Source organism: Cladophialophora immunda (assembly GCF_000835495.1).
Source record: "Cladophialophora immunda strain CBS 83496 unplaced genomic scaffold supercont1.2, whole genome shotgun sequence".
In the NCBI taxonomy this organism is placed as follows: domain Eukaryota; kingdom Fungi; phylum Ascomycota; class Eurotiomycetes; order Chaetothyriales; family Herpotrichiellaceae; genus Cladophialophora; species Cladophialophora immunda.
In genome coordinates this window covers 2,888,083-2,914,469 of record NW_015622542.1, presented here as the reverse complement: position 1 = coordinate 2,914,469, position 26,387 = coordinate 2,888,083, and the positions used below count along the sequence as shown (strand labels likewise).

At 53.4% G+C, this 26,387-nt stretch overlaps 12 protein-coding genes and 1 non-coding gene across 19 annotated transcripts; 7 read left to right on the top strand and 6 right to left on the bottom strand.

Annotated features, from left to right (window-relative positions):
- The first annotated feature begins 626 nt into the window (after nucleotides 1-626).
- On the top strand, nucleotides 627-1,610 carry PV07_03310 (uncharacterized protein). The gene has a single exon (XM_016390024.1). The coding sequence runs from the start codon at nucleotides 816-818 to the stop codon at nucleotides 1,488-1,490; it is 675 nt and encodes a 224-aa protein (XP_016251926.1). The 5' UTR covers nucleotides 627-815; the 3' UTR covers nucleotides 1,491-1,610.
- Nucleotides 1,421-2,446, bottom strand: PV07_03309 (uncharacterized protein; the record flags this gene model as incomplete). Its single annotated transcript, XM_016390023.1, has 2 exons — nucleotides 1,421-2,208; nucleotides 2,286-2,446. 2 exons carry the CDS (start codon nucleotides 2,444-2,446, stop codon nucleotides 1,611-1,613), a joined length of 759 nt encoding a protein of 252 aa, XP_016251925.1. The 3' UTR covers nucleotides 1,421-1,610.
- Nucleotides 2,447-2,990: 544 nt separating this feature from the next.
- On the top strand, nucleotides 2,991-4,162 carry PV07_03308 (uncharacterized protein; the record flags this gene model as incomplete). The annotated part of the gene is made up of 2 exons (XM_016390022.1): nucleotides 2,991-3,847; nucleotides 3,901-4,162. 2 exons carry the CDS (start codon nucleotides 2,991-2,993, stop codon nucleotides 4,160-4,162), a joined length of 1,119 nt encoding a protein of 372 aa, XP_016251924.1.
- A 158-nt stretch (nucleotides 4,163-4,320) lies between these two features.
- PV07_03307 (uncharacterized protein) lies at nucleotides 4,321-4,730 on the bottom strand (the record flags this gene model as incomplete). Its single annotated transcript, XM_016390021.1, has 2 exons — nucleotides 4,321-4,475; nucleotides 4,550-4,730. 2 exons carry the CDS (start codon nucleotides 4,728-4,730, stop codon nucleotides 4,321-4,323), a joined length of 336 nt encoding a protein of 111 aa, XP_016251923.1.
- A 1,003-nt stretch (nucleotides 4,731-5,733) lies between these two features.
- On the bottom strand, nucleotides 5,734-5,827 carry PV07_03306. Its single transcript has one exon. It is a non-coding gene; the product is annotated as a tRNA-Ser (tRNA).
- Nucleotides 5,828-6,337: 510 nt separating this feature from the next.
- On the bottom strand, nucleotides 6,338-9,144 carry PV07_03305 (uncharacterized protein). Its single transcript, XM_016390020.1, has 4 exons — nucleotides 8,592-9,144; nucleotides 7,354-8,341; nucleotides 6,812-7,191; nucleotides 6,338-6,645 (listed from the first exon to the last, which is right to left on the bottom strand). Exons 1-4 carry the CDS (start codon nucleotides 8,963-8,965, stop codon nucleotides 6,606-6,608), a joined length of 1,782 nt encoding a protein of 593 aa, XP_016251922.1. The 5' UTR covers nucleotides 8,966-9,144; the 3' UTR covers nucleotides 6,338-6,605.
- Nucleotides 9,145-9,838: 694 nt separating this feature from the next.
- Nucleotides 9,839-11,716, top strand: PV07_03304. 2 transcript variants are annotated; one of them, XM_016390019.1, is made up of 4 exons: nucleotides 9,839-9,959; nucleotides 10,008-10,360; nucleotides 10,446-10,762; nucleotides 10,896-11,716. In XM_016390019.1, the coding sequence occupies exons 2-4, from the start codon at nucleotides 10,035-10,037 to the stop codon at nucleotides 11,417-11,419; spliced, it is 1,167 nt and encodes a 388-aa protein (XP_016251921.1). In that variant the 5' UTR covers nucleotides 9,839-9,959; nucleotides 10,008-10,034; the 3' UTR covers nucleotides 11,420-11,716. The 2 variants fall into 2 exon arrangements, with proteins under 2 accessions (XP_016251921.1, XP_016251920.1); XM_016390018.1 differs by having other exon boundaries at nucleotides 9,839-10,360.
- A 138-nt stretch (nucleotides 11,717-11,854) lies between these two features.
- On the top strand, nucleotides 11,855-13,465 carry PV07_03303. 3 transcript variants are annotated; one of them, XM_016390017.1, is made up of 5 exons: nucleotides 11,855-12,087; nucleotides 12,228-12,245; nucleotides 12,305-12,394; nucleotides 12,480-12,575; nucleotides 12,651-13,465. In XM_016390017.1, coding segments are annotated over exons 1-5 (390 nt in total). In that variant the 5' UTR covers nucleotides 11,855-12,086; the 3' UTR covers nucleotides 12,836-13,465. The 3 variants fall into 3 exon arrangements, with proteins under 3 accessions (XP_016251919.1, XP_016251918.1, XP_016251917.1); XM_016390016.1 differs by having other exon boundaries at nucleotides 11,855-12,394; nucleotides 12,651-12,805; nucleotides 12,973-13,465; XM_016390015.1 differs by having other exon boundaries at nucleotides 11,855-12,394.
- PV07_03302 (uncharacterized protein) lies at nucleotides 12,928-15,420 on the bottom strand. The gene has a single exon (XM_016390014.1). It carries the CDS (start codon nucleotides 15,364-15,366, stop codon nucleotides 13,162-13,164), a length of 2,205 nt encoding a protein of 734 aa, XP_016251916.1. The 5' UTR covers nucleotides 15,367-15,420; the 3' UTR covers nucleotides 12,928-13,161.
- Nucleotides 15,421-15,765: 345 nt separating this feature from the next.
- PV07_03301 (uncharacterized protein) lies at nucleotides 15,766-16,902 on the top strand (the record flags this gene model as incomplete). The annotated part of the gene is made up of 1 exon (XM_016390013.1): nucleotides 15,766-16,902. One exon carries the CDS (start codon nucleotides 15,766-15,768, stop codon nucleotides 16,900-16,902), a length of 1,137 nt encoding a protein of 378 aa, XP_016251915.1.
- Nucleotides 16,903-17,433: 531 nt separating this feature from the next.
- PV07_03300 (uncharacterized protein) lies at nucleotides 17,434-18,045 on the top strand (the record flags this gene model as incomplete). The annotated part of the gene is made up of 1 exon (XM_016390012.1): nucleotides 17,434-18,045. The coding sequence occupies one exon, from the start codon at nucleotides 17,434-17,436 to the stop codon at nucleotides 18,043-18,045; it is 612 nt and encodes a 203-aa protein (XP_016251914.1).
- Nucleotides 18,046-20,442: 2,397 nt separating this feature from the next.
- Nucleotides 20,443-26,287, bottom strand: PV07_03298. Of its 4 annotated transcripts, XM_016390010.1 has the most exons (6): nucleotides 24,919-26,287; nucleotides 24,512-24,841; nucleotides 23,862-24,329; nucleotides 22,451-23,783; nucleotides 21,707-22,344; nucleotides 20,443-21,648 (listed from the first exon to the last, which is right to left on the bottom strand). In XM_016390010.1, the coding sequence occupies exons 4-6, from the start codon at nucleotides 23,119-23,121 to the stop codon at nucleotides 21,068-21,070; spliced, it is 1,890 nt and encodes a 629-aa protein (XP_016251912.1). In that variant the 5' UTR covers nucleotides 23,122-23,783; nucleotides 23,862-24,329; nucleotides 24,512-24,841; nucleotides 24,919-26,287; the 3' UTR covers nucleotides 20,443-21,067. The 4 variants fall into 4 exon arrangements, with proteins under 4 accessions (XP_016251912.1, XP_016251910.1, XP_016251911.1 ...); XM_016390008.1 differs by having other exon boundaries at nucleotides 22,451-24,344; XM_016390009.1 differs by having other exon boundaries at nucleotides 22,451-24,329.
- On the top strand, nucleotides 23,909-26,220 carry PV07_03299 (uncharacterized protein; the record flags this gene model as incomplete). Its single annotated transcript, XM_016390011.1, has 2 exons — nucleotides 23,909-24,826; nucleotides 24,883-26,220. The coding sequence occupies 2 exons, from the start codon at nucleotides 23,909-23,911 to the stop codon at nucleotides 26,218-26,220; spliced, it is 2,256 nt and encodes a 751-aa protein (XP_016251913.1).
- Nucleotides 26,288-26,387: the final 100 nt, after the last annotated feature.

Genomic DNA, 26,387 nt, shown 5'->3' with positions numbered 1-26,387 from the left:
CCTGACCAGATATGTCGGTAGGCCACAACATCGAGACACCTTCATGCAATAGGCAAGGGATCTTCTTTTGACTCTCCATTTGTCTCCATCTTGGTTGGCCTTTCACTATTACATATACAGCGTTCAATGCAACCGGCTGTGTGTGCAGCGATGTTTTCGGGGTTTGCATGACATGCACACCACCAAGCTCCACGCAGAATTCCGCGTCTTCATCTTGTCTTTTTCTTTTCAGCATACGAGGGATCACGCTGGAGAAGCAGCTGTTTCTTTGGCTTGCTTGAGGGTAATGATGTCTCTCGTGTAGGGTGATGATTGCTTAGCCTTTCAATGTGTTGTGTAGGCTGTTGCTGCCTTCAGAAGTCTGGGTCAACGTGGACTATATAGCAGGGCTATGCACTGATCAACAAGCTGATGAGATGACCACAAAGTCCCTTGAGAAAGGTTAGGTCTAGGGTTGTTGCATGGGCTGAACCGAGTGAATCAGGAAGAATGGATAAAGAGGAGATCAAGGGTCGTGCCTGGGCATCAACAACCGGTGCCAAGGAACCAAGACATTCCACCAGGGCCACCTTTCCCTCCTCGGCGGCAGCAAGGCATCATCGCGCTCATCCTACATCCTGGAACATTCGATGGCAACCTGAAGGAAACATCGGAGCGACTGTTCTCTGCCACTATTGCACAAAGACACTACTGGTGCTGTGATGTTTCGATACATGGTAGGAAATACAAAAGATGATTGATTGATCCAACAGCAGCCATCCAAAAGAACCACAATACTTCGACAGTGACAGAACGACGGTAGAGTCAAATGCACAATGTCCTCTCACGATCACTATCATGATCATGATCATGACCACGGTCATGGCCATGGTGGTGGTCACGAACACGATCATTCTCACGACCTCGAGCCGGCCCTGCAATCGAACCTCTACAAACAAATCAACTTCGAAGGCGTCATTACCCTCAATGAGGCGGAACCGCGCTCGGGAGCGGCGATTGTGCAAAAGAGCTGGGATGAGCGACTCAATGATCAGCCCATCCTCGAAAGTGATGCAGACGAACAGCTGCTGATGCATGTGCCGTTTGCTGGATCATGCAAGCTCTACTCCATCATTATCCGCACATCAGACACCGACTCGGCGCCGCAGACCCTCAAACTCTTCCGTAATAGAGACGACATGGACTTTAACCTCGCATCCGACCTGAAACCGACGCAGAAGCTGACCCTTCCCAAAAGCAATGACGTGGCCGAGATTCCCTTGAACCGGGCTCTTTGGAACGGCACAACCTCAATCAACCTCTTCTTCGAGGACAACCATTCGGGTGGGGAGGAGGACGTCACTCGCATCAGCTACTTGGGGTTCAAGGGGGACTTCATGGCACTCAACCGGGAACCGGTTCATGTACTGTACGAAGCGGCGGCAAATCCCCAAGATCATAAGTTGATTCAGGGGTTGATCAACACCAACCAGTCCATGCCGGGTCAGTGAGAGCATCGGCGAGGCTTCAAAAGCACTCCAGGGATCCCAAAAGCATTTCGTAATAGACGCTAAAATGCATCATAAGTGTACTACCATTAACCGCAATCATCAAAGTGTGTTTCTGAATCATCAAGCCTCCAAGGCGACTCGTCTCTGCCGCGCCCTTTCCTTTTGCTTTTGTATGCGCTCCTGTTCCAGCTCCAGCTCCGTCTTGGGCACTTCCGGGAGAGTGCCCTCGCCCAGGATCGTCTTGTTGGGCGCGTCGGGGAGCCCGACGACCTCTCTCTCCAGGGCCTCGAGTTCATCCTCGACCTCGTCCTCGTCCTCGTTGGACATTTGGCCCGCCAACGCCTCGCTGATCTCCTGCTGATAGCGCCGGGCCTCCTCGGTCTCGCCCATCATCTTCTCCACGCCCTCCAGCCCGCCCATCTCCTTGTGGATCATGTTCAGCACCTGCGTGCCCTGCTGCAGCCCGAAGAGCACGTCTTTCTGCACCAGCGCGAACTCGACGCTGCTGGTCAGCTTCTCCAGCTGCTCCAGCTGCGCGTCCGTCTTGGAGAGCAGCGACTCTTGGTATTTCTTCCGCCGCAGGGCCAGGAGCGCCCTGGCCTTGTCGCCCTTGGCCAGGCACTCCTTTGCGATCTCGGTCTCGCGGGTCGTGATGACGGTGATTCGCTTTTGGTACTGCCGCAGTTTGTCCCGCTGGTTTTTCATATCCAGGATAGCCCTGGAGAAGAGAGGACGTGGGTTAGCCGTTGTTGGCCAGGGAAAGATTGGACCGTTGGTCTGCTGCGGTCACTTTACCTGTCCTGCGCCGAGATTTTGTGCGCGCTTTGAGAGTTTCCCATGGTTGCCGCATGGCCGCCTGTGCCGCGGACTTTGGTCTGTCTGGCAGGCTCGAATTGCTTTTGAAAAGTAGATAGTGTACTCCGTGTATCTGTTGAGGTCGATCTGAGAACGGGCATGCTGCTCGCCTGCACTTTCGGGAGCGGAACTACGTAATTCCCAACGGAATTGCTTGTTTGGGTTAGCCTGTATGTGGACAGCGTGAGCATTCCCTCCCAAATGCTTCACGCACCTAGGGGGCAAGGCTGGATTAGTCCACGGCTCGAAAAAGATGGAGGATGTTGATGTGGAGCATAAATATCTGTTCTGGTGATTGATTCCCACTTTCGTAGTATACTATCGCAAGGAGAGATCTACAATCCTCCCTCACAATCTTCCCCGAGGGTCCCTGGAATATCTCTCGCCACACGCTGCACTGTCTCTCTCGTCCACATACATAATGGTCCACGTGCTATCGAGATATATGCATGCTCCTGTCATCCTTCTGTCAATATACGTCTTCCCTCGGCTGACAGACGTAATGTGGATCGTCAGTAGTGTGAGCTATCAAAAGGAATGAATGTTCGAATGATCCCAATCGAAGTCTCATGTCCTTATCCTCACGAACCCCAAAGATCGAACACCACCTCCGTTGTCGATTCCAACCGTTGAATCAAAGTCAATATGCTGCCAGCGCAACTACAACCACCACGGGCCAGCAACAGGACGGCCCCCGCCGGCGTGATTCGTGACGACCCGGAAAAGAATCCAAACTCGCTCCACGACTTCCACGCCGCCAAACGAGGGCCTAGGAATGTCCCAGCAGTCGTCACGTCCACGCCGGCGTCGAGTAGAGACAACATTAGCAACGCCACACAGAAAGGGAGTGCGCCCAAGGACCCAGGCCATGCTTACGCGCACACGGAACATATCAGCTTCGAATACTTGGACCAGCGCGCCTCCAATGCTCCCTTCGGATACGAGCACTTCGTCTCGCTCCCGCCAACGTACGACGACGACCCGAACAAGGCGTGGCCGCTGATCCTCTTCCTGCACGGCGCGGGGGAGTCGCAGCGCAGGCGGCACGAGTCCTTCGCTTCCCTGCGCCACGGCGTGCCGAAGGTTATCCTCTGCTACGACAAGCTGAGGTCCAATCCGGCGAATGACACGCCCGCCATCGACATCCCCCCGGCCCCGCGGCTGCGGCGAAGCAAGCAGACGAAGCAGGGCGATCACTCCGCGGAACCCGTGCCGAGGGAGGCCTGTGAGCTGTTGGCCGAGAACTTCGTCACCGTCACGCCGTCCCTGGACATGGACAACGGGTATGGCTGGAACGCGGCCATCCTGTCGGCCCTGCTGGACGAGATTGTCGATCGCTATCGCGTGGACCACGACGGGATCCATGTCACGGGCTTCAGCATGGGCGGCTACGGCACCTGGGATCTGGCCATGCACTCGCCCCATCGGTTCGCGACGCTGGCCCCGGTCTGTGGCGGTGGGGATCATTTGCGGGTCAGTCATATCAAGCATGTGCCGCACTGGTGAGCATTGCTCTAAAAAAAACAGTTGTCTGGGATTGCTAATGGTGATGCAGGGTTTTCCATGGCGATCGAGACGACATTATCCCTGTACGGGCGTCGATTCAGATGGTCGACGCTCTGGAGAAGGGACATGCAAAGGAAGTCAAATTCAAACGGTACACGGATCTCATGCACGACAGCTGGACTCCGACATACAACAACCCGGATCTGTATCGGTGGATGCTCATTCATAGGAGGGAGGTCAAGGGTGACGAGGAAGGCGTCCCAGCCGAGAATAAAGTCGTGCTAGGCCAAGAACAAGCTGAAAGTATTTGATGGACTTATTTTGTATTACCCAAGCCATTTGCTTCTTCTTCACCGAGCTGACCATCCCCACCGGCACAGAGTCGACCTCGTCATCATTCTCCCTTTTGACACCATGTTGACGCCGTAAGCCAGCTGAACGACTTCCGAAACGACCCTACTTTTGTGTGCTAAATCTCGCCTTTTTCAATAATAATGTCTCCCTGGCCTGTAGATGTTGTTGACAACGACTCGATTGCTGGCGAGAGAACGGGCGAAAGCGGTGGCGCTGCTTCGGTTGAAGTTGTTGACGCCTCTTCGGTATCTGTAGTCGTCGTCGTCGGACCTGGAGATTTGTCCGGTCAGTCAGCTCTGTTATAAGTCCCCTCTATTTTCTTTGAAGATGGGGTACCCCCTTACCAATAGTCGGAGTCGTCGTCATAGTCCCAAGGGGCAGGTCGTGGGCATCGACGTCGGCAGCGGCGTTGGTATGGAGGAACGTGGATTGTCGCGCCGATGCCATGCCCAAGGTAGATGGCTTCACCATCACGTCTGCGCCCACGCCCACGCCCGCGTTCACGTGTGAAGAGGAGCGGTTCATGCCAGCCGTCAGGGCGGTAGCGCCAGATCTCCATGAGTTATTGGTATGTGGTTGTCGACAGGCCTCTGGAGCACTGTTGTGTTCTGCCGGATCGAGAGAATATGCACAGGGTACTCGCGTGCCTTGCAATTGCGGTGGTGGTACTATTGTTGTAAGTACCCTGGGGATGCAGGAGCTTTGTATCTAAATTTGATGGCGAAAAGACACAGGGAGTATCAAACGTCGATAACAATCAAGAAGCGTCGTTGGCAAACTACGCCTGTTGGGAGGGCGGAGGTTGGGATAGATATTAGTTGCACAAGAAGTAACGTCCATTGTCAAAGCATTCCTAGCCCAGCGATCAGGAGTGTTTGGTGAGGGTTTTGCATGCCTATTTTGGTGCCTGTTTGTCCTTCCCCCGTGCAACGTGAGGGATCAGCTCATGTTACGCAGAGAAACGAGCCTTGGCTGAAGTGCGAGCAGCTCCCTCCGTACTTGATGGCAGTCTAAGGTTGATGAAGTGTGGAAAGGGGCAAACCTCTGTTTGTGGGCTGCATGGCTGGAGGAGACACCGGTCATCCATCAATCCATCAAGGCAGAACCATTGTCCCATTTTGTTCATTGTACTGTCCAATTTGATGTATAAACCGGTTTCCTGTTTGAAAGGATGTGGTCCATGCTCATAGGTTGCCAGTCAATTGACAAAGACAAGAGGAATGTGGTTTGAAAAAGCTACGGAGTGTGCATATAGCCATCCGATGTCGTGTAGTTTGAATGCATAAGAAGAGGTCGGCAGACGGCAGCGCCAGGCAGAGTGCTGCGTAGTATTGACGTCATTCTCAGTGACCGTCTTGGCCATGCTTGGCACTCATTGTTGCACGTGCCCAGCCTCGGACGCACAATCTGCCTGCACGTTTCGCTTCAATACACCACCACAATCGCACAAAAAGGGCTTCTGAGCCCTCGAACATCAAAAATATACAAAAGAGAGGCCACCTAGCTACAAAAAAAGCAAAAAACCAATCGACACCAACAGGATTTGAACCTGTGCCTCCGAAGAGATGTGATAACCCAGAATAAATTCTAGTCACACGCCTTAACCGCTCGGCCATAGTGTCTATGACAATTAATTGATAGTAATTTCCATTATTACATTATATAAATATTACTGGCGGAGTAGGCTGTTAGAGCTCCATAGGGGGCTCTAGCAGCCTGCTCCGTCGGGCTCCAGAGTGCCGCTGGTGAGGCTAGTAGGGATGCTGCATCAGGCTCATAGGCGGAGGATTTGCTCCGGGGCACCGCCTTCTTCACCGCTACTCCCCCCAATGCTGGCCAAGAAGTTCTTTTCTCATTGATTGAGCAGAGATCGCCATCAAGCCACCTTCAGAAACAAGCAGCCCAGTCTGACAAAGGGAAGACGCCATCTTAGAACGCAGTGATTATCATTCAATAGTGACGAGGTGGCTGCCAGATCAGACATAGCTAATGTTGTCAACAAGGACAGGGGTATCACTGCGTCTAAAGGTAGAGCAAACACCCTTATGGATGACCATTGCCTTTGGGCGAACAGTTATAGCGCGTGAGATACTTGAACCCTTTCTTCGTCAGCATATGCCACTTATTTTGGACATCAGTCTGCCATAGAGCAAGCAGAGGAATTGCTGACTCTATGCAATTATTTGATTGCCTATACACTAGATAGCCCCCAGTGTGGCTAGACCTCGTTCTAGGTTATCACATCTCTTCGGAGGCACAGGTTCAAATCTAGTAGATGAAATGCTAACGACCGTAAAGATAGCCTCCAGTGGCTCGGGACAGGCCTAGAAGGGATACGGGCTCACAGCTGTAGGTCTGTCTTTAACAGCCTCCGCCTCAGTTGAACGGTTATGTGGAGTTTTAGCTAAAGATCTTGTCAAAGTATTTCATGAAGGCGTTCCTATCATGTCCCAAGTTAGCACTGATTCACGACTCTTCTCCTCAGATTAAAAGAAACAAAACGATCAAAGGCGATGAGAGACCAAACAGGATCAGACAGGGCACACTCCCGCATGCCTGTCTGCACAACGCAGCGCAACGCAATCACGCATGTACAAGAAACTCACCTAGGCGGCCGAGGCACATAGTTCCGCTCATACTCGGCAATCTCATCCATGTCCCTGGTGTGGAGGTCGACCTCGAGGGGCCCCAACCACTTTGTCTTCTTGAACCACTTCCAGAAGACAAACAGGAGGGGGAACACGCCGATCATGGTGTAGCTGAACAGGAAGCTAGGCACGTCCCAGAACCCCGGCAGAAAGACCGTGTAGCCGCCCACAAAGGTCATGATGAAGCAGCCCGTTAGCGCGTAGTAGGCCGAGAAGGGCTGCCACCACGACTTGTACGGCAGGGTGTTGCGGTCGATGCCCTGGGCCTCGAGGGCGCGCTTGAACTTGAGGAACGTGAAGGCCATGACGGAGAAGTTGATGAGTTGGGACGCCGTCACCTGCGTTGTTACGTGTATACCGCGTTAGCATGGTTGGGGGGAGAGATGGGGTAGGGGAGTGTTTTGACTCAAATATTTTGTTGTTTTTGCGGTGGGGAGGCACGCTGATGAAGAGATGACGGAGAAAGCATCAGGGAATGAGCGAGGCGGATCGAAACGTACCAGATTGACAAACCAGCTCAACACCACGGCGGCGTCGTTGCTGACTTGCAGAAAGCTCAGCAGACTGATCAACAGCACCAACGCCACGCAGTAGACCGGCACCCCGTTCTTGGTGCAGCGCGTGAAGATTCGGGGCGCTTTGCCCTCGAGCGCCAGCCCAAACAGGCTCCGACTGGCGCAGTAGACATAGCTGTTTCCGGCCGAGAACGCGCTGCCGAGAACCATGGCGTTGACGATGTGTGGGAGCACCTTGATGCGCAGGCGGTTCATGGACACCACGTACGGCGACGCCGCGGCGCCGGGCTTCCCCGTCGAAAAGGCCTCGGTCAGTTCAGGATCGTTGTACGGCACGAGGATGCCGACGCAGAGAGAGCCCAGCATGAAGAAGGCCGTGAGGCGGTAGAAGACGGCCTTGAACGCCTTGGGCAGGACTTTGCGTGGATTCTCAGCCTCGCCGGCTGCCATGGAGACGTAGTCGGGTCCCGCGATGGTGAAGGAGGCCTGAATCAGACACTGCAGAAACCCAAGAAACCTCCCCAGTGAGCCGTCATAGTAGAGTTCCGTGAAGGAGCCTGGGTTGTTCCAATATCGAAAGCCGAATCGGTCACCAAGTGGGTTGCCGCCCAGCATGGCGATAAACGTGTATATGATCAACCCCACAATCAGGAGGACTTTCCCCAGCGCGAGCCAGAACTCGGTCTCACCGTACCATTGCACAGCAAACAGATTGACCAGGGCATAGCAGACAATCACAATCGCGATAATCCCACCGGCAGGAACGATGTCGCTCCAGAAGTGGATAATGACGTTGCATGCCACGATTTCAAAGGGGACCAGCATCGCTTCGAACACGAAGAAGTTGTAGCCTGCGGCAACGCCAAAGGCTTCGTCGACATAGCGGCCTGCAAATCGGATGAAGGGCGAAGAGATGGGGAGATAGGTGACCATCTCGGCCATGCAGTTTGTGACACAGAGAATGAATGTGCACCTAGAAATGCGAAGGTTGTATTAGTTCACTTAGGTCCATGATGCTGGGTATCTTCATCCTGCAACTTTCTTCTGTTCTCGGAAAGGGAATATCTTTGGAATGGTAACAACAAGGTGTGGTGGTCACCCCGTAAGATACCATAGTCTTGTTTTGAGCATCGGAACACCTCTTTTGCTCTCTGTATCAAAGCACAATTCCGATATCTGGAATTTCGCACCACATGAACATGAACAACATATCCCAGACTTACCAGATGGTAAAAGCCAGAAACAAGCTCCCAGGTCCACCATTGAGCAAACCCCGTCCGATCTGCACGTACAGGGCCGTGCCAATCGTCCCACCAATGCCTATGAGCTGAATATGTCTCGGCTTCAATTTTCGATGGGTGCTGTCATATCCCACCTCGATACTGCCGGGATAGCTAGGTGTTTCGGCCAGACCATAGTTAGCCTTGATGGACGCCACGACGGATTGCTTGCGTGAGCCGCGTCTCACAGCGTGCTCTTCGTCGTCGTCGCTCTGAGAATGGGTACGCACGCCCCGGGCGATGGGGGTTTCGTCCAGCATATGAGGGGGTAACCCATCCTTTTTCTCACTGAAGCTATAGCCGCGTGGAGAAGACATTGTGAGAGGTCAGGGGTCAGGAGCAGTCAAAGCCTGAACAGCGGAAAAGAAGAGGACAGACAATCTGGGGCCTTGGGATGAGCTCAGGGCGGGAAGTGGCACGATATATCACGACGTAACAGCCGACCTTATCACCAAAAAGCATAATGCACCATCTTGAAGCTCTGGCCTGATCCCAGTTGGCCTCTTCAGGTAGCATGCTCGCGGCACAATCCATGTCCTTGCATTGGACGCTCCGTACCCAAGATCTTGGTGCTGTGGGCTTCGAGGCTCGGCGAGGCCTTAGCCCGTGGATCATTTTACTGTAAGCTGAAAGAAAGTCACTGTTGAGGGAGCTGCAGAGTGATGCCGTGAGGTAGTAACGGCGATGGCAACGACAAGGAACGATAGACGATCGAGTTGAGTGGAGGAAAGTTGGAAGAAAGCGTCTGGGCTGACGACTCTTGGGATTTCTTGGGGAGCTTCGGGCCTCTTGGCAGGGCATTAGGGGCGGAGCTGTGCTTGGGGCGGCTTGGGGGGTGCCTCACCAGCCTGATGTTAGTTAAGGCAGCCGAGGGCCAGTAGGTGCCCGGGGGCGGGGGTTGCTCAGATAAACTCCCCTTCTCTGCCTCGGCGCCTGGCAGTTAAGCTAGGGGCGCCCTTTCAAGCTCCCAGAGGCCCCCTCCCGCCCGCGCAGTAGTCCCCTTGGTCCCCTTGTGAAGCCCAAGAGCCTGGGTAAGAGACCTAGAGCACCCGTCCTTGGCGCTCTAGCCCGGTTCTTCTTCGTTCTGCGCCGTCCGCATGTGGGCACCACGCACGGCATAATTAGTGGCGCGTTGACTCTGACTTGGCTTATCTTGCTTCTGGATCATCGCAGGACTTTTGCTGAGGGGTGCCACCGTCATGAAAATCACCTGAAGTGGTATTCTGACCCTGAAACTCGGTATCTCGATTGTTGGACTCGGAAATGTCCCCGCGATAATGCATCCCTAACCTCAAATCAGCGTCTACTCTTGTACCTTTGCCGTCGAACCACTTGCTGCAGATACTTACAAGCTTCCAGGAGCTTTCACGGGAGCACATCGCAGCCATGTTGAGCTCTTGGACCTTACCATTATTCCTCCTTCCAGCGTCATCGATAGCGCGGGACGTTGTTTTCCCTCCAGTCTCACCGCTACAGGCAAACCTTGGTGGCCATGCCAGCCGATATCGATCTCCCGTCGCCTCAGGGAAGGATCCCTTGGCCGAATTCGAGAAATACTCGGGTCTAACCACCTTTGCAAACCTTCCTTGGGTACATTGCTTATCGCCGGATGACGATGTAGACAAGTATGATATTGCCTTTTTGGGGGCACCTTTTGACACCGGCACTACCGCTCGACCCGGGGCACGATTTGGCCCCAGTGGAATCAGATGGTGAGTTCAGACAAGAGGAGGTTTCCACCTGACATCTCCAGAATGGGCTTTCTGATCCAACCATGTTCTGACTAGATCTGCGCAGGGGTTCTCGACGAATGCAAGCTGCGGCGGCATGGGACCCGTATACCCATGAGAACACGTTCCTGGGCTGGGCGCGCATAGTCGATTGCGGCGACGCACCCCTCACTTTCCTCGACAATACCGTGGCCTTGCAGCAACTGGAAAAGGCGCACAAAGTGGTTTCCAGCCGGACAGCCAATACCACAGAAGTGGCCGACGTTCCTAGGATCATCACGTTGGGAGGTGACCACACCACCACCTTAGCGGCGTTGCGCTCGACCATTGACCACTGGGGGCCTGTCAGTGTCATACACTTTGACAGCCATATAGATACCTGGGGTATGCTCGCATCTCTTCACTAGCTCACACAGTCATGCAAACCGAAAAGGGAGATCCAGAGCATTCACCCTTCACTCACCTTTGGACACCGCAGAGACGAGTGAATCCACTGCTAATAGTTGATTCCGCGCAGATCCCAAAGTTCTTGGTGGAGGAATCTCCGACTATGCTGGGCTCAATCACGGCACCTTCCTCCATATCGCCCACGAGGAAGGCCTCATTCTGAATTCTTCCGCACACGCGGGAATACGAGCCCCGGTCATCAACAAAAGCTATGACTGGAAAAACGACAAGCGGTGCGGTTTCGAGATCATCACCGCCCGGGATATCGACAAGATCGGTGTTTCGGGGATTATCGACAAGCTCAAGGCTCGAGTGGGCGACACGAATGTCTACATCTCCGTCGACATTGACGTCTTGGATCCAGCATATGCTCCCGCCACGGGGACGGCTGAGGTGGGTGGCTGGACGACGAGAGAGCTCCTCAGCATCCTGGATGGCCTTGAAGGTCTGAATGTCATCGGGGCCGACGTCGTGGAGGTTGCTCCGATATATGATAATCCTGGAGAAACGACCGTCCTTGCAGCTGGGGAGGTTGCCCATCGACTCATGAGCCTGATGGTCGAAACTCCCGTAAAGCCATTGAGGAGGCCTTAGAGAGAGGAAGAATCCTGGAAGTGTAAGCACATAAGAAATGTCCTGAATATAGCCTACCCTGTTAGACACATTCTGTCCGTGGCACGCAAGTATGCGCTGTCGACAGATGGAAATGACCAAAGCGGGTCTGATATACTTGTCCGATGCCCCTCCTGCGCCACCATGGTAAAGGGCACGAATGGCTGCGATGGGCAGTGGTGGCGGCCTGGGCGGTTTGCGATGGACAACCACTAAACGCCTCAGTATAGATCAGAGCGTCGTCAGCCTGTGCTGGGCAACTGTAGGTAGACAATGTATCCCACCGCGAAACTCGCAACTCCGTCCCGGATTCTACTTGCGAGACTGGCTGGCAACAGCGGGGGACGGGGCAATGAAATCCCATGGAGGGGCAGCCTGCGAGGGGCATTTCTTCGCCTACGCGTGTGTGTGTGTGTGCGTCTGGCCTCTAGGAATTTCCCGCAGCCCGCATCCAGCATCCAGTGAGCCAGCGAGCAACTTCAGACCGAACAGGGACCGAAACACTGTCAGCCGATTGCCATCGTGTTGCCATTGACCGATAGCCCTCCCTACCTACTCGGTACTGCCCAGACCCTGCGTTCCAAACCCCAAGTCCCAATCAAGTCAAACATCGACTCTGAGGAGTTCCGCTTTCCTAAGCTGTGGAAAGAGTATGTAATCACCCTTGCACACACTCTCGGAGGTCACAGGGGCAGTGCAACTTCTGTGGTGGTGTCACCGATTTACCTTAAGAGCTTTAGACTCGATTCTGGAACTGACTCTTGCCTATCGATTCTCCCGCGCTTCACAGTGACCGACACGAATCGAGGTTTGTTTGCCAAAAAACCATCACCATGACTGATCCAACCTCACCGAGCCCTTATTCAGAGAACAAGAAATTCGAGCCCAAGGTTCCGGTGGAATTGGAGCCGCCCAAGAACGACGAGATCTCGCTGGAGGAGTTGAGTCAATGCGATGGTACGCACTCGATCACAGGCTGCAGACCAGACACCTTCCATGGCGGGGAGGGGCACAGTATACTGAGACTGCGACTTTGCAACAGGCACAAATCCGGATAAGCCTACGTGGGTTGCGATAAAGGGGACCATCTTCGATGTCTCCAAGAACAAGGCCTATGGCGAGAAGGGTCAATATCACGGTACGGCTGCTGCATTCGTGCCTCTCTCGAGTTCCCGCATGCGCCGTTCCAGACTAACCAAAGCTCTTTCTGCAGTCTTTGCCGGAAAGGACCCTTCTCGTGCCCTCGCCCTCTCCAGCCTGAAGCCCGAAGATTGCGTGCCAGAATGGTATGACCTGGATGACAAGTACAAGACAGTTCTCGATGAATGGTACACCTTCTTCAGCAAGCGATATAACATTGTGGGCAAGGTCAGTATATCCAAGCTACAAAGATTGTGAGGAGGAAGACGGAATTGCCAAAAACGCCCGCACGGACCGGGCGGGAAAGTAGACATGGCAAGGCACTCAAGAGCGGGCAGGAGCAGGCCATACAAATCTCAGGACAGTTGCTGACTGCCTTTGCCTCTACCCTCTAGGTCGCGGGTGCTCAGAATACGGGCTGAGAGAGACGGGAGCAGGAAGACATCAATTTATTGTGACGTTAAGGAAGATACCCCGGACAGAAGTAGGAGATCCAGTCCTTCGCCTTCAGCGGCACCTCGATGTCGCTCATTTCTCAACCCTCAGCTGCAGACTGCGTGCGACTCATCCGTTCAATCAATCCATCAGCCTTTCCGCACTTTCCTGGCCTGGCGCTTCTTTGCGATGATGCGATTCCTTTTCGCAATGCGATTCTTCTCCTCGGGCTCGACCGGCTCCGGGACCTTCGAGGCCTTTGAAGATGATCCATCATCGTTCTTGTCACTGCGCTTCCGCTTCTTGTTGACACTTCCGCTGCCCTCGGACTTTGCTAGCTTGTTGTCCTTGGCCCTTTTCCCGCCACCTTCTCGGGCCTTTTGCTCTCTGTCATTCCTCCGCTGGATGACCTGGGCATTCTCGATCGCAAACTCCACAATCAGGCGTTTCCCTCTATCCAAACCAGCATTTTGCGGTTTGACCATGTGCCCATTGAGCCAACGCAGGCCGGCCAGAGCATTCCGATGACCAACATATTCAATGAAGCCATAGCCTCGGCTTCGACCAGCGCCTTCCTTGACCTTACTTCCTTCTTTGTCTTCAAATACAACTTTCGCCTGTTTGACAATGCCTTTGCCGGATAGCTTGCGTCGGCGCTCAGCTTCTTGCATCTCGCTACCACCTCGCCGTAGCTCTTCCTTGCTCAGAGGCTGTCGAAGGCCCTCTTTGACGTCCTTGGCAAACCCAACCACGGCCTCGCGAGCCAATGCCTTCAATTCCTTGCTGTCGATACCTCGGGGAAGATTTCTAACGCTTAGTCGGGTCAAACTCAAGCATAGATTCGGGTTGCTTTTGATCAATCGCTGCCGTTGGCGAGCACTGCTCTCTCTGATGTCGATCTCTGCCTTGCCCAGCTGCTCGTAGAGCTTCGATCCTCGAGGGATAGATCCTTCCGCAAGTAGATATAGACGGCGTTTATCTCGATCTCGGACGTCTCTTTTCTCACTGGCCTCGTTTGCTCGGCGTTCTGCATCCTCTCTGCTGAGAGCCCGGGAAACCTGGAGAATGCGGCCCTCGAGTGTATAGCGACCCGACGGATCTGCCGCTTCGTTTTCAAGGATGGAGTGCTTCAACCCTTCCTTTTCTCTCTTTTTGTCATTGTTTGCATGTTCAGATGGCACATCATGCTTTGGAGCATTCTTGACGCAGGTTTTGGCATCATCAATGTTGAAAAAGCAGACAAAGCCTGTTCCTTTGGAGCGCTCGGTCTCTGGGTCATAGACGACCCGTGCATATCGGATCGGTCCAAAAGTGGAAAAGTGTTCACGAAGAAGGTCGTCGTCCGTTGTGTAGGGTAAATTTCTCACGAAAACAGAGGTATCATTTTTATTGTCGCGTGCTTCGGGGCCGGGGGTAGTACTCTCTGTTTCTGATTGTAAATCATCTTCGTCGCTTTTCGCATCGATTTCGTCAACGGAGTCTTCCTCGGAATCGCCAACCGAATCACTAAGATGGTCAACGTGCTCGTTATCGTCGTCAGACTCTGAGTCCTCCTCCACATCGACGTCCGAACCGGCGTCACCGTCGTTATAATTGTCCGCCCTCGGCTCGTCCTGGAGTGGCTGTGCAGTTTCTGGATGAGTATGTTGCAACTCTTCCCAAGTCTTCCTGTCGACGGCCCAGTCAACGGCTAACGTGCGCCCATCAACCTCTTTCCCATTGACCGCGGCAAGTGCCCTCTCAGCGTTCTTTTTGCCCCGGAGCACAACAATCCCGAAACCGTACTGCTCCTTAGGGCCCTTCTTAGGTACCACCGCATGCTTGACCTTGCCATAGCTTCGAAATAACAATGAGAGGTCCTCGGCCGTCTTGATACTCCATGGAAGGTTTCTCACGATCAACTTTGGGGGTTGGGTCTCTGCTTGATTCTTTTCTCGCTGTGCTCGAAGTTGTACAGCCGTGGTATTGACGCTGCTCTTCGCCCCAAGGTCCGCATCACGGTGTCTGGCTTCGGCCAACTCAACCTTGATCTTCCTGCCGTCTAGCACCGAGTCGTTGAATTGTGCGAGAGCAGCCTGCGCGTCCTCTGCATCGGCGAAGGTGACGAAGCCGAATCCTCGCGAGATCTTTGTCTGAGGGTCTAGGACTACCGTGGCATGCTTGAGAGGAAAAGACTGCGAGAAGTACTCTGTGAGTCGCTCTGTGGTCACGGAAGCAGGCAGAGAGCGGACAAAGAGTGAGCGTCTCTGCTCCTTGGATTTGGGACTGGTTTCTTGAGTTGGGTGGTCAGCATCTCGGGTAACAGCTTCATAGCTCCCATTAGAGAGCTTGCGCCTCTTGTTACCCTTGTCCATGATTGTGTTGCGGTCTATACTCGCTGCCCTTTTCGAGTTGATGGGAAATTGAACTTTTTCGCAGTCCAAAAAATTTCTCCAACTCGAAGCGGAGTTGCACTTTGCACTTTGCGAGTTAATAGCTGCCGTATGCCTGAGTACGTCGAAGTATAGAGCCGAAACGAAGTCAAATCACTCGAGTATTCGGTGCAATTCTCTTCAACTGGTATCGTTGCACCCTTTTCTTGCAGTGACTCTGAGGCAGGACTGACATTAAGAGAGTGCTGTGCGGATATTCAACGGCAGCGGCTCCAAAAGACGTTTCTGGGGGCCCTGATGTATACCAGGGTGATACCGGCATCTGTCGCATTCTTCCTCTGCTCCCACTTCAAAATCTAGGACCAGGCAGAAGGCAACACCATGGCCGAAGAATTTGACAACGTTGACTTCCTATCGCAAGAGGCGGCTGTTGGACGACCGTCTGCGCCGCAGCGAACAGCAAGTCCTGCTACAACAAACACACCCGCAAGAGTGGTCCAGCCAAAGCCACAAGCGCTGCCTGGAAGACAGGGTCCTTCGGCAATATTGGTATCAACTCGACAAAAGGGCAATCCAATCTTGAAACATGTTACACAGCTTCCCTGGGAATACTCTGACATACCGTGCGACTACGTCCTCGGCGCAACAACATGCGCATTATTCCTGTCTCTCAAGTACCATCGCTTGCACCCAGAATACATCTATAGCCGGATCCGCCAGCTGGGCAAGCTCTACAACCTCCGAATCCTGTTGACCATGGTTGACATTACGAATCACGAGGAGGCTCTGAAAGAACTATCCAAAACCTCGATGATCAACAACTTGACGTTGATCCTGTGCTGGTCGTCTCAAGAGGCCGGTCGCTATCTAGAACTCTTCAAATCGTATGAACACGCTTCGTCTGCATCGATTCGAGCCCACCAAGCAGAGACCTATCAGGAGAGTCTCACCGAATTTGTTACGACACCACGAAATATCAACAAGACCGACGCTGCTAGCCTGATTATGAACTTCGGCTCCCTTCGAGCAGCGGTAAATGCGGAGCCAGAAGAATTGGCTCTGGTACCAGGATTGGGCGAAAAGAAAGTCAAGACTTGGTACAGTACTGTCCGGGAACCATTCCGCGTGAGAAGAGCTGCCAAATCTAATGCAGCCATGCTGAGACAAGAAACCTCCTTGTTCTCTGAGGAAGCTAGCACTCCGGAGTCAAGACCAGGGAGCGGACACACGCCGATCCCCATTGGTGTTGTACCCAGCCTTAGCAGGCAAGGGTCAGCTGCTGTTGCGATACAGAATCCAGCCGAGGCGGGCCCAAGCCATAAGCGCCCTCGACTGGAAGAAGTTACCATGGACGATTTGGATGAGGAGGAAGAGGCAGCACTTCTTGCTCTTGCCGATGTAGAAGGCGCAAAAGCAAAAGAACAAAGTTCACGACCGCCCCAGCCACAGCGTGGCAAAGAACCAGAGTTGAGTGCAGGTGTTGCGGCAGCTCTGGCAAAACTACGACAAAATGGATGAAAGAGGACGTACCACTTTTACAATCTCCTTCATTTTCACGGCTTGATGCCTATCGTGGAGCGCAGTACAAGCACCGCCACAATGTTCGACATCCGCAAACCAACGAAGAGACGATCTGATCTGAGGAAGCCATTCAGTAATTAATTCGTCTGTCCATGGACAATACTCTACCACGGAGGAATCCCATCCGATCCAAAAAGGCATTAGTTGCTAAATCTGGCAGGCATTATTAATGTCCTGCCTTCTCCACAGCCTCTGCGTGGCCGCCAATCGTCACCAAGGCAGATACCAAGGCTGCTGAAGGGACATGGGAGGGTCAAGAACAACGCACCCTCGGCACTAACCTGGAGACCTGGAGGCAGTGCACACTTGCGATCGTCCCCCTTCCCGTTGACTACAGAAGGTATCTCAGCCCGTGTCCGTCTATTACTGCCTCAATACTATCAGTCTTATCTTGCACCTTCAGGATTCAAAGCATCCCCTCATTTACCACGACAACTATCACCGGAAGGCAAAAGGCTCGCATTCGATATGGGAGGGTGGGATGCAGTTGCCGCGTCAGTGAGCGGTGTCAACCCTAGCGCCTATGGCTCCCAAGGGGGCCCCATGTACCGTCCCGTCGTAAAGCCGACTGAGTACACCGACGACACATTAATTACGGTTCCCGTACTGGATTTGGAAGCTTTACAAGGAGGTCATGGATCGAACGACGAGGGAGCATTAGGAGAACTCTCCAAGAAAGAAGGCAAACTCCAAAATCGTTCGACATTCTTCCGCCACAAGCCGTCAAGTTCCCAATCTGCTTCGAACAGAAAAGTCAACGTCAGCATTCGCCAGGGCACGAGGAGACAATATCTGAAGCATTACGCAAAGGACGGCCAGGGGCGATACATCGGCACGGAAGACCCTGCAGAAGACTGTGTTTTGGACGGAGAAGACTCCAGTCGGTGGAGAGGCCAACCGACAGGATCAGGGATAGCTACAGCAGGAGGGACATCGACAGCGGATGAGACAAACCCGAAGGCCCCAGTGGAAACTCCCAATGTGGTGAAAGATGCAGCTGATAGGAGAGGAAACAGGCCTAGCAAGCGGTCGACAAGGAAACGAAACCAAGTGAAAACAACACTAAAACTGTTGACGTGAACGAGGCTCCTACCACTCGAGATCCTATAGGTACTTCTACAAGGACTGCCATTCACGGTGGGAATAAGAGCAGGTTCAGTCTCTTCAGGGGCCTGCGAGGAGGCGACAGAGGTGGTGGAGTTATACACTGACCAAAGAGCTGCTGCAGGACTTTCGACATGACGTGCTCGACGGTTCTGCTTGTGCGACGATGTCCTTTGTTTGAGATTTTCTACCACTCGTGGCTGTCGGAAGTGTTGGGCCCTCCCGTTCACAAAGCAACCGACCCAGGAAACGATGAGACACACCGCCAGAAGGATCCTTCACAGACGTCGACTCCGAAGTCCTCTTGCTCCTCATCCCGAGGCTATATATTTCCTTTTCTTCTGTCATCAGATGATTCTGTTCTTCCTCCATATCCCTCTCTTGTTAGTTTCGATACCCAGACAGTGATATGTCCCTTCTTGGCTTCATCTTACATTGATGCATCAGTCCCCCCAACCATTGACACGACTTCACACACGTCTTTCTTGTTGTTCTGATGATGCTTTTGGAAGCCAAGTGCCCAACAGGAATCAATCGTTTCCAACAGTTCTCAACCACGGCCATGTCAGCACCAACCAAAATATCTCAAGGCATTCATTCCTCCAAGAGAAACCCTGACGCTGTTCGACTGCCGTTCGTGGATGGAACGCCATCTCTCTCAAGGCTATCGTTACAAACCAGCTGGTTTCAATCAATCCGACGCTGTCCGCAAGGCTGAACAAATACCATGATCCACAACGTTCCTTCTTTGGCTCGCCGTTTTCCTTCGAACTGTTCCGCACATGTCAACTGCTACCTGCAGATTCGAATCTCGGTCGCGATTTCTTCCCTCCGTGGCCTCATGTGACACGTGCACTTTTTTTGGGCCGAATTCGACACTGTCTCCGGGAGCCGCCTCCTGGAGTCCAGGGAGTCTCGAAAATTGTTCCTCCCTGTGCTGCGGACCCAGGCAATGCGATCGACAAGACAACCGGAACTCTAGAGGCAAAGAGTGCCAACTCAAGCAGTCATGGCACCGATCCAATCAGAATCAATCCGTGCACTCTCGATGCTGATTTGAGGTGCAGCACACTCCCGACTCCAATCTCCAATGCAGCCTCCAGGACGGTGTTCAGACTGTTCCTCCTTTATTTTGTCTCGTTTCTCCTCTTTTATATATATATATATATATTTCTCCACCCGACCCTGGCCCAAACTCAAGGCTTTCGCCAACGACCACTGGTGATGGCGGAAAAGGACAGGCCGCGAACCCGGCCTACTGGCGTGCGCCCCGCCATCCTAGACGATGCAATGTTCCTCGATGGGGCTGGGCTGGAAGACGACGCATCGAGCCGCCAGCGTCATCGTTGTGCTGATCGAGATCCTGCGATGGGCATGGACGAAGCCATCTTAGAAGATGCTAGTCGCACTGGACCAAGCCGGTACGCCACGGCGCAGATCACGCCCGCCGGCATCATCGTTGAGCTGACCGAGATCCTGCGATGGGCATGGCCGCCGCCCTCGGAGGCGGGCAGCATGGCACTTTGGCGATGCGAGAGTCACTGCCGGGACGGAGGACCGTCCCACCCCTGCGCCAGCGTCTCCTCCTGCAGCGAAATTACTACAACGGGGCCCAGAATCTCCCCCTGAGCCGGGGCCTCTGCGTGCCGACAGCCTGATTTGAATCGACACAAGAACCTTCGCCGGGAGCACCAAGGTCAGGGCCACCAAGCTCCGGACATCGCATTTGCGGCATCTGCGGCTATACTTGCTCGGGGGCCGGGCAAACGGCGCCCCTACCACGGAGGAAGAAAGAAGACGACTTCCCTCTTCACAGCCTACGACGATACAGCACTGTCAGGCCCTTGAGTGCCTTTGGTGATGCCCTAACCCAATTAGGAAGGTTAGCCAGGTTAGATTTTCACGTCGGCACGTCAAACTGGCGCGAGCGCGTCCCTACTACATAGATAGACAATCAATCAATCAAGTTGGTCCTACACTTGGCACTCAGCCATCCATTACATACATACATGGCTTTTACGGACACTCGTTCATACATAGTTACTCGGTACAGAATACCATCCCCCCCCCCCACGTTACCACTGAGTCCTCGGTCCCCCATACAGATCTCCCGTCAGGACACTCACCACCAACATCGCCGGACACTGCCAGTCTTGCCAAGGGCGCCAGGGTCTCGGCGTGGATGATGTGTCTTCCGTCCCAGGCTGTCTGCGAGGAGGGGCCAACGGGCGATTTGTGTCCGGATCGTCTGCTCTTTTCGGGAGCTGCTGCTCCTCCTGTTGTCTCCCTTTTCAGATAGATAGACAAGGTAGAACAAGGTGAGAACAAGGTAGAGACACCCATAAACAAATCAAAAAGAGGATATTGTATTGCAATTTGTTTCCGGCTCCCCAGTGTTTTCCCAGTTTCCTTCTTCTCCGCTGCTAGCAGATGTGCCAGTGCCACACGTACGTACATGCATAAACACACGCGAAAATCGACAAATAGGCCTCCATCCTCCTCCCGTCCCCGATCAATGTCTCCGGATCGTGACCTTTTGTATGCATCCGCCGCTTTTACACCTGGAAGACCCGTGGCCGGTTGGGTTTCCAGGACACACCTTTTTGCCTTCCCCCTCCCATGCATTTCCATTCCCAAATTCCTTTTGCATGCGCCCACGCACTTCCTCCTTTCGTTGTCGGGGTATGCTGTTCCTTCTTCCTTGCCTTTTGATGGTGGCTGTCTCCGGCGGAGGGATGGACAACGCAGACAGCTATGCTTTCGGAAACCCTTCTTGGCCACTCTCAGAACTAATCTCCAGGGAGCAATGCCTGGGAGAGACTGTTCAGACGAGAAGAGAGAGAGAGAGATGTCCCAGACTGAAAAGGGGTGGAGGGTTTCGTCAATCGAGACTCGCTTTGCCCAACGCTGCTGCTGCTGCTGCTGCTGCTGCTGCTTTCGTAGCCCGGTTGATCGCGAAAAGAGCCACGCTTGGGGAGGTGTGCCGCAAGATGGTGGATCACAGAGCGAGCACCGAGCCCTTGGTCACCAGCTGAAACTCTGACCACTTGGCATGATGGATATAGCCCCTTGTTCTTCGCTGAATAAGGGGCATCAACCCTAAGCGCACCACGGGCTTCTTGGGTTCTCCGGCGTCGGCGTCGGTGTCGGCGGAGGAGCCACGGGCTCGTCGTGCGCGATTCAGTTTGCGCTCGTACGGTCGCAGGAATCTGGGCCAGAGGACCACATACTCTGCATTCAAGTTCTTAAACATCTGGATCTGGAATTTCAAACCGTTTTTGAATATGGTGACGAGAGAGTCCCGGAGTGCTTTCCGATCCGGAGACTCTCTGAGGGGCGGTGCTGGGCCGTCGGGTTGAGATGAGTTCTGGGTCGGATCGTCTTCTGGTAAACGACAGACATCTGTGTGCTCCGAGGGCCTCCTTTCGGGGGGGTCATTAGGGATCAGCATGTCGATGTATGCAAGGAGCGTGGATGCCATGTGATGTGCTTTATTCTCGATGGTGGGAACCTTGTGGACACTCATGTGTTCTTCCCACAATCGCTGGCGTACTTCGGCTTCGATCTCTGGCGTAAATGCTGCAGAGAGACTGTTAGCTTCACGGCTCGTTTCTTCAATTTGACAGGGAAGACTGACCCTCCTTGAGCACAGTGTCCACGGTCCCATCATCAAGTCCGCGGAAGTACGAGGTCGGGTTGGAGGGCCAAGACAGACACCAATTTGTCAGAGCGCAGCCAACAAACGATCGGAGAAAGTCTATCAGGCTGGTTCTACTTTGCTGAAAAGCGAGGAACGTCTCAGAGCGGCTGTTAGCGCCACGGAAGCTATCGAGTCCGAGCATGAGGTCGAAAAGAAGGCGGCATTCGTCAGGATATCGAAGTCTTGTGTCAAGGATCATCGGTTGGTCCTCCGGTATACTCAGTGCGTCCGCATATACGGCGATCGTACTGAAAATGCCGTGCTCAAGGATTCCCATTTCCGACTCCATGAGATCGGTAGGTACTGGGGGGTGGAGGGCGTTGTAACGACTCCGGTCAAGATAGCTCAGGTCAAACAAGGGACCCTTCTCGTCTCCATTGTCCACCTGATTCCGCCTCTGTACTGGAACCTTAGTCCGGACCTCGATGAAACCAGCAGACAGCCTCCTGGTTCTTTTGTCCCGGTGCCTTGGCTCCAGTGTTCTGCTGGAGGGTTCTTCCTGTTGGGTGGGTGTCATGTTATCTGTTGACATGATATGAGTCACATCATTTCCGACTGTGGGTGGTCCGATATTCCTATGGCATCAAAGGCAAAGAATAATTAGCATAAGCGCATCGAGCCACTGCAAAGTAGAGCTGGAAGCAAGGGGAGTAGTCCTCAACATAGCACCGGAACACCAACCTCGGATTCTGGTCAGAATGAGAACGATCGACTTGAGACTCTGGCTCCTTTCTCACGTCATTCGAAGGGCTCTTTCGTCTCCTCCCCTCCTGTCGTTCGCGCTCGCTGTCTGATCGATTTTCGGAGCCGTTATCTGTTCGGCGACGTTTATCCGCCCGGATAGGTTCTTCGTCGTCACTGGCTCTGGATCTGTCAGTCGCGGCGGTTGTGCTCGGAACGCCCTTCCCCTTGAATGATGCAATCTCGTCTTTGGTGTACGCTCGGGCGATAGGTCTGTGGCCAAGCTTATCCCAGTCCAGCGCAAGAGTGCCATCTCTATAGAAGGTCTCCAATGCAGATGATTGGAAACTGTTGAGCCGATCTTTCCAAAGATAGTTGATCCTTTGTTCAACCTGGGATAGCACCAGCCCCTTCGAGAAGGATGCGTTGTCTCCAAATTGTGTACGAAGACTCTTCGTCAGCTCGGCGATTGCTTGTTTGTAGTTCTGGATCAACGCGCTTTGAGGCCCCTTGTGATCGTCAATCCATTCGAGGAGGGCTCGCTGAGCGAGAGGCGGCCAATTGATGGATCTCACCATGCTGGATATTTTGGGAAAGGACAGTTCTGCAGATGTTCGCCAGATAGATGGAGCGCGCAAATGATTCAGGATAGGGAAAGGGGTATATATCATTAAATAACAAAGACGCAACAAGCAAGGAGAACCTGTGGAGCCTGCGGCAGCATACCTTTCTTTTCCGTTTGCGGTTGCGCTCAGCCGGTCCCTGTACGGAATGCAAGGGGGTCAATAGCGGGACGTCCATTTCCGATGGGAGTGATAGCCATTTCATTGTCTGTTTGCGGAACCCTGCCACATTCCAAGCTCTTTTTTCTTTGTTATGTTGGGCCGGTACCCTTTTTGATCTCCGGAAGCAAACACTAGATCAGCCTTGGTCGGCGGTTGGAGGCACCCATCCGCAACATTGTGGCGGAGGGCATGCGAGTGAAGTCACGCTCAGGGTTTGTGGTGGTTCAATCCGTGGTTGCTCGGAAGACCAGAAGCTGTTCTAGTATCGTAAAAAATAGATAATCTGATGTAGTGACGCCAGCTGAGCAGTAACCGCCAGGCGCGTCGTTGTGAGCAATGTATCGCAAAGTAAAGCCACTGCCTTGCCAACTTCACCACTGCTGTCGAAGTTTCCTTCTGCCTCCGGCTGGAAGGCAGCCGACGTTGTTTGCTAATACTTGTCAACAGCTCAAGCCACCTGATAGCAATCCTTGTGGTCATCTCCTCAAAGGAAGCAAATCCTTGTTGGCAAACACACCGCAAAGAACCGGAGATATAAGAGATAAAACCTGCTTCGCATCAGGATGACCGTCCTCTGTCTTCAGCATTACAGAGCGCCTCCTTGACAGGGGCAAGGTAGTACCTACCAGCCTTTCAACTTCTTCGTCTTGCTTTCCATCCGCACTCAAACACAATGCCTGCCACAGTGCCCCCACAAGGCTCGGGCCCAGCCACCACGCCAAATATTTTCGAAGAGCACCGACCAACCATCGACGGTTATCCGTGGAACCTTGGATCTGGAGTCACATTCCTAATTGGAATGGACTTCGGTACAGTACACACAACCTCTGTGGTGGACATCGCCCAGAATTCCACACAGCTAGTCAAGGGTAATGTCACACACGCACGAGTACTTGCGGGCACAAGAAACGAAACACATTTTTGCATTCCCTCCAAGGTAGCGATCTCACCAGGGTACCCGAAAGCACTTGGCGAAAAAGCACAATGTACTATGCTGTTTGGCCACTCGGTCGATGGCGCACTCGAGAACCGCGGAATTAGCGACGAAAACGTGTTCGATCTGTTGAAGTTGACCCTGTTTCCGGAATATGCTGCTGATGGAACCGGGCCTGTCGGTCAGCTGATGAAGCAAACCCGGGAAAAACACAACGCTTTGATACACACAATCCAGACCAAGCACGATGGGATGGTCCTTTACAAGGATACCTTGAAGGATCGGGAACATGAGTGGGGATCGCAGAAAATCAGTGACATGGAAGATGTCGTCGTTGCTTACCTGCAATTCATTTGGCGCAACACAATGCTAGAGGTTGCTTACGCGATGGGGGTCAAGGCCAAGTCTGGGGACTGGACATTCAGGAAGCTTCGCGAGGCCTTTGCAAAAGAGTCGCACGTCGCGGTGTCTGTGCCTACGGTGTGGTCACGGACAACTCAGGACCGTTTCTTGAAGCTCTTGGATCGCGCTGGTTTCCCAAGCTCCACGGCATTGGTTTCTGAGGCAGTCTCGGCGGCTATATGCCATTTCAACATGACTTCGGAGTTGGAGGACCACAACGGCGAACCGGTGAATATGATTGTCGCGGATATTGGTGTAAGACTCCCAGATCTGTTTTCAAATGAGGTTATTGAGTGCTAACGAGAAAACAGGGGGCCACGGTAGATGTGGCTGGAGTCGGGAAATACTTTGAGGCTGGATCGGCTCGATTCAGAGAAATCGTTCCGCAGCGAGGTTCTTTCAACGGCTCGTTGACCCTCAACACGCTCATGGATGAGCATATCCTCGACAACTTGGGCCAGAATTGGTTGCAGTCTGTCTTCCAAGATCCAGGCTGGACAGCAAAGATATGGTCTCAGCATGTCACAGATGGCTTCGAACACGCCAAGCGAGAATTTGACACTCGTGCTGAATACTCGATAAAGATGCTGAAGGTGCCGAAAAGAGCCTTGTCAAAGGCTATTGAGAAAGATGCCCGCCATCCGGATTTCAAGCTCACACCTCAGGGACTGCACGTCGACAAAAGTCAGGTAAGAACAGTGTATGACAAGTGGCTGGACGGAATCTTCAAGATCATCGACCGATCCCTGGACCAGTTTAGGAAGCTTCATCCGGACGCGCGCCCTCCTCTTCTCGCGCTGTGCGGATGGGGCTCTCTACCACCGTATATCCTGCAGAAGTACAAAGAAAAGTTCTCCGAGAACAATCCAATTCTCATCGAACAGCAGGAAACCTCTCTCATTGCACAGGGAAATTTTGCGACATTGACCCGCGCAGACTTGTTCTTCAAAGTACCGGCTCGCGAAAGTTACGGCATCAGATATGAGATGCTTTGGAAGGACGTCGATGCAGCCTGTCAAGAAAATCAGGAATTAGAGGCGGCCCGGACGGAAGATGGGATTTGGCTCCCTGACCGCGCTCTATGGGTCGTGAGGAAGGGTGAGAGTCTCGTGTGCCCAAAAGGATTGTTCTTCGTGGAGGGGAGGACGCGAGTAAAGGCGGAGGCCTACGGAGCGTCATTTCCTTTTCGCTGGAATCTTGACATTCTCGCCAGCGGCCACGATGAAATTCTTGGTACCGAGAGATATGGGGCTGTTTCAACTGCGATCGCCAACGGTAGGATTCGGGTTGTCAAAGCGCTCTCGATTGAAATCCGACAGCAAGATTGCAAGATCAAGCCCACGCCAGGCTCCCAGAACTTCACAGAACCTTGCTCCCTCGAGTTCGCATTTCGGATAAGGGTGGACTGCAGCACCATTTGCCCAACGATGTTCATTTCCATCCCCAAAGAGAGGGGAGTGTTCAAAAAGCGCCTGGACGAATATTGGAGGGAAGACCCCAAGGAGTGCCATACGATCTCGGTTCCTTTGGGGCTTTTGCATGCCCACGCGACTTTGCAAGGCAATTCAGGGGTTCGACTTGATCCTATCGAGAGTGTGGAGGAAGAAGATGAGGAGGAGGAGGAGGAGGCAGATGTCGATATGGATTGATTGAGTGCCTTGTGGGCAAGAGGCAACTGAGTGCCTGGCCGATGGTGGAGAGGAGGAACAGACTGACTGGACTGGTGCATTCTTGAAGGAGCGAAGAGCGAAGCGCCAAGAGCCATGGATGGGCCAAGAATGCCAAGTTGGTTGTGTCCGCAGCCGGCGGTCCGCGG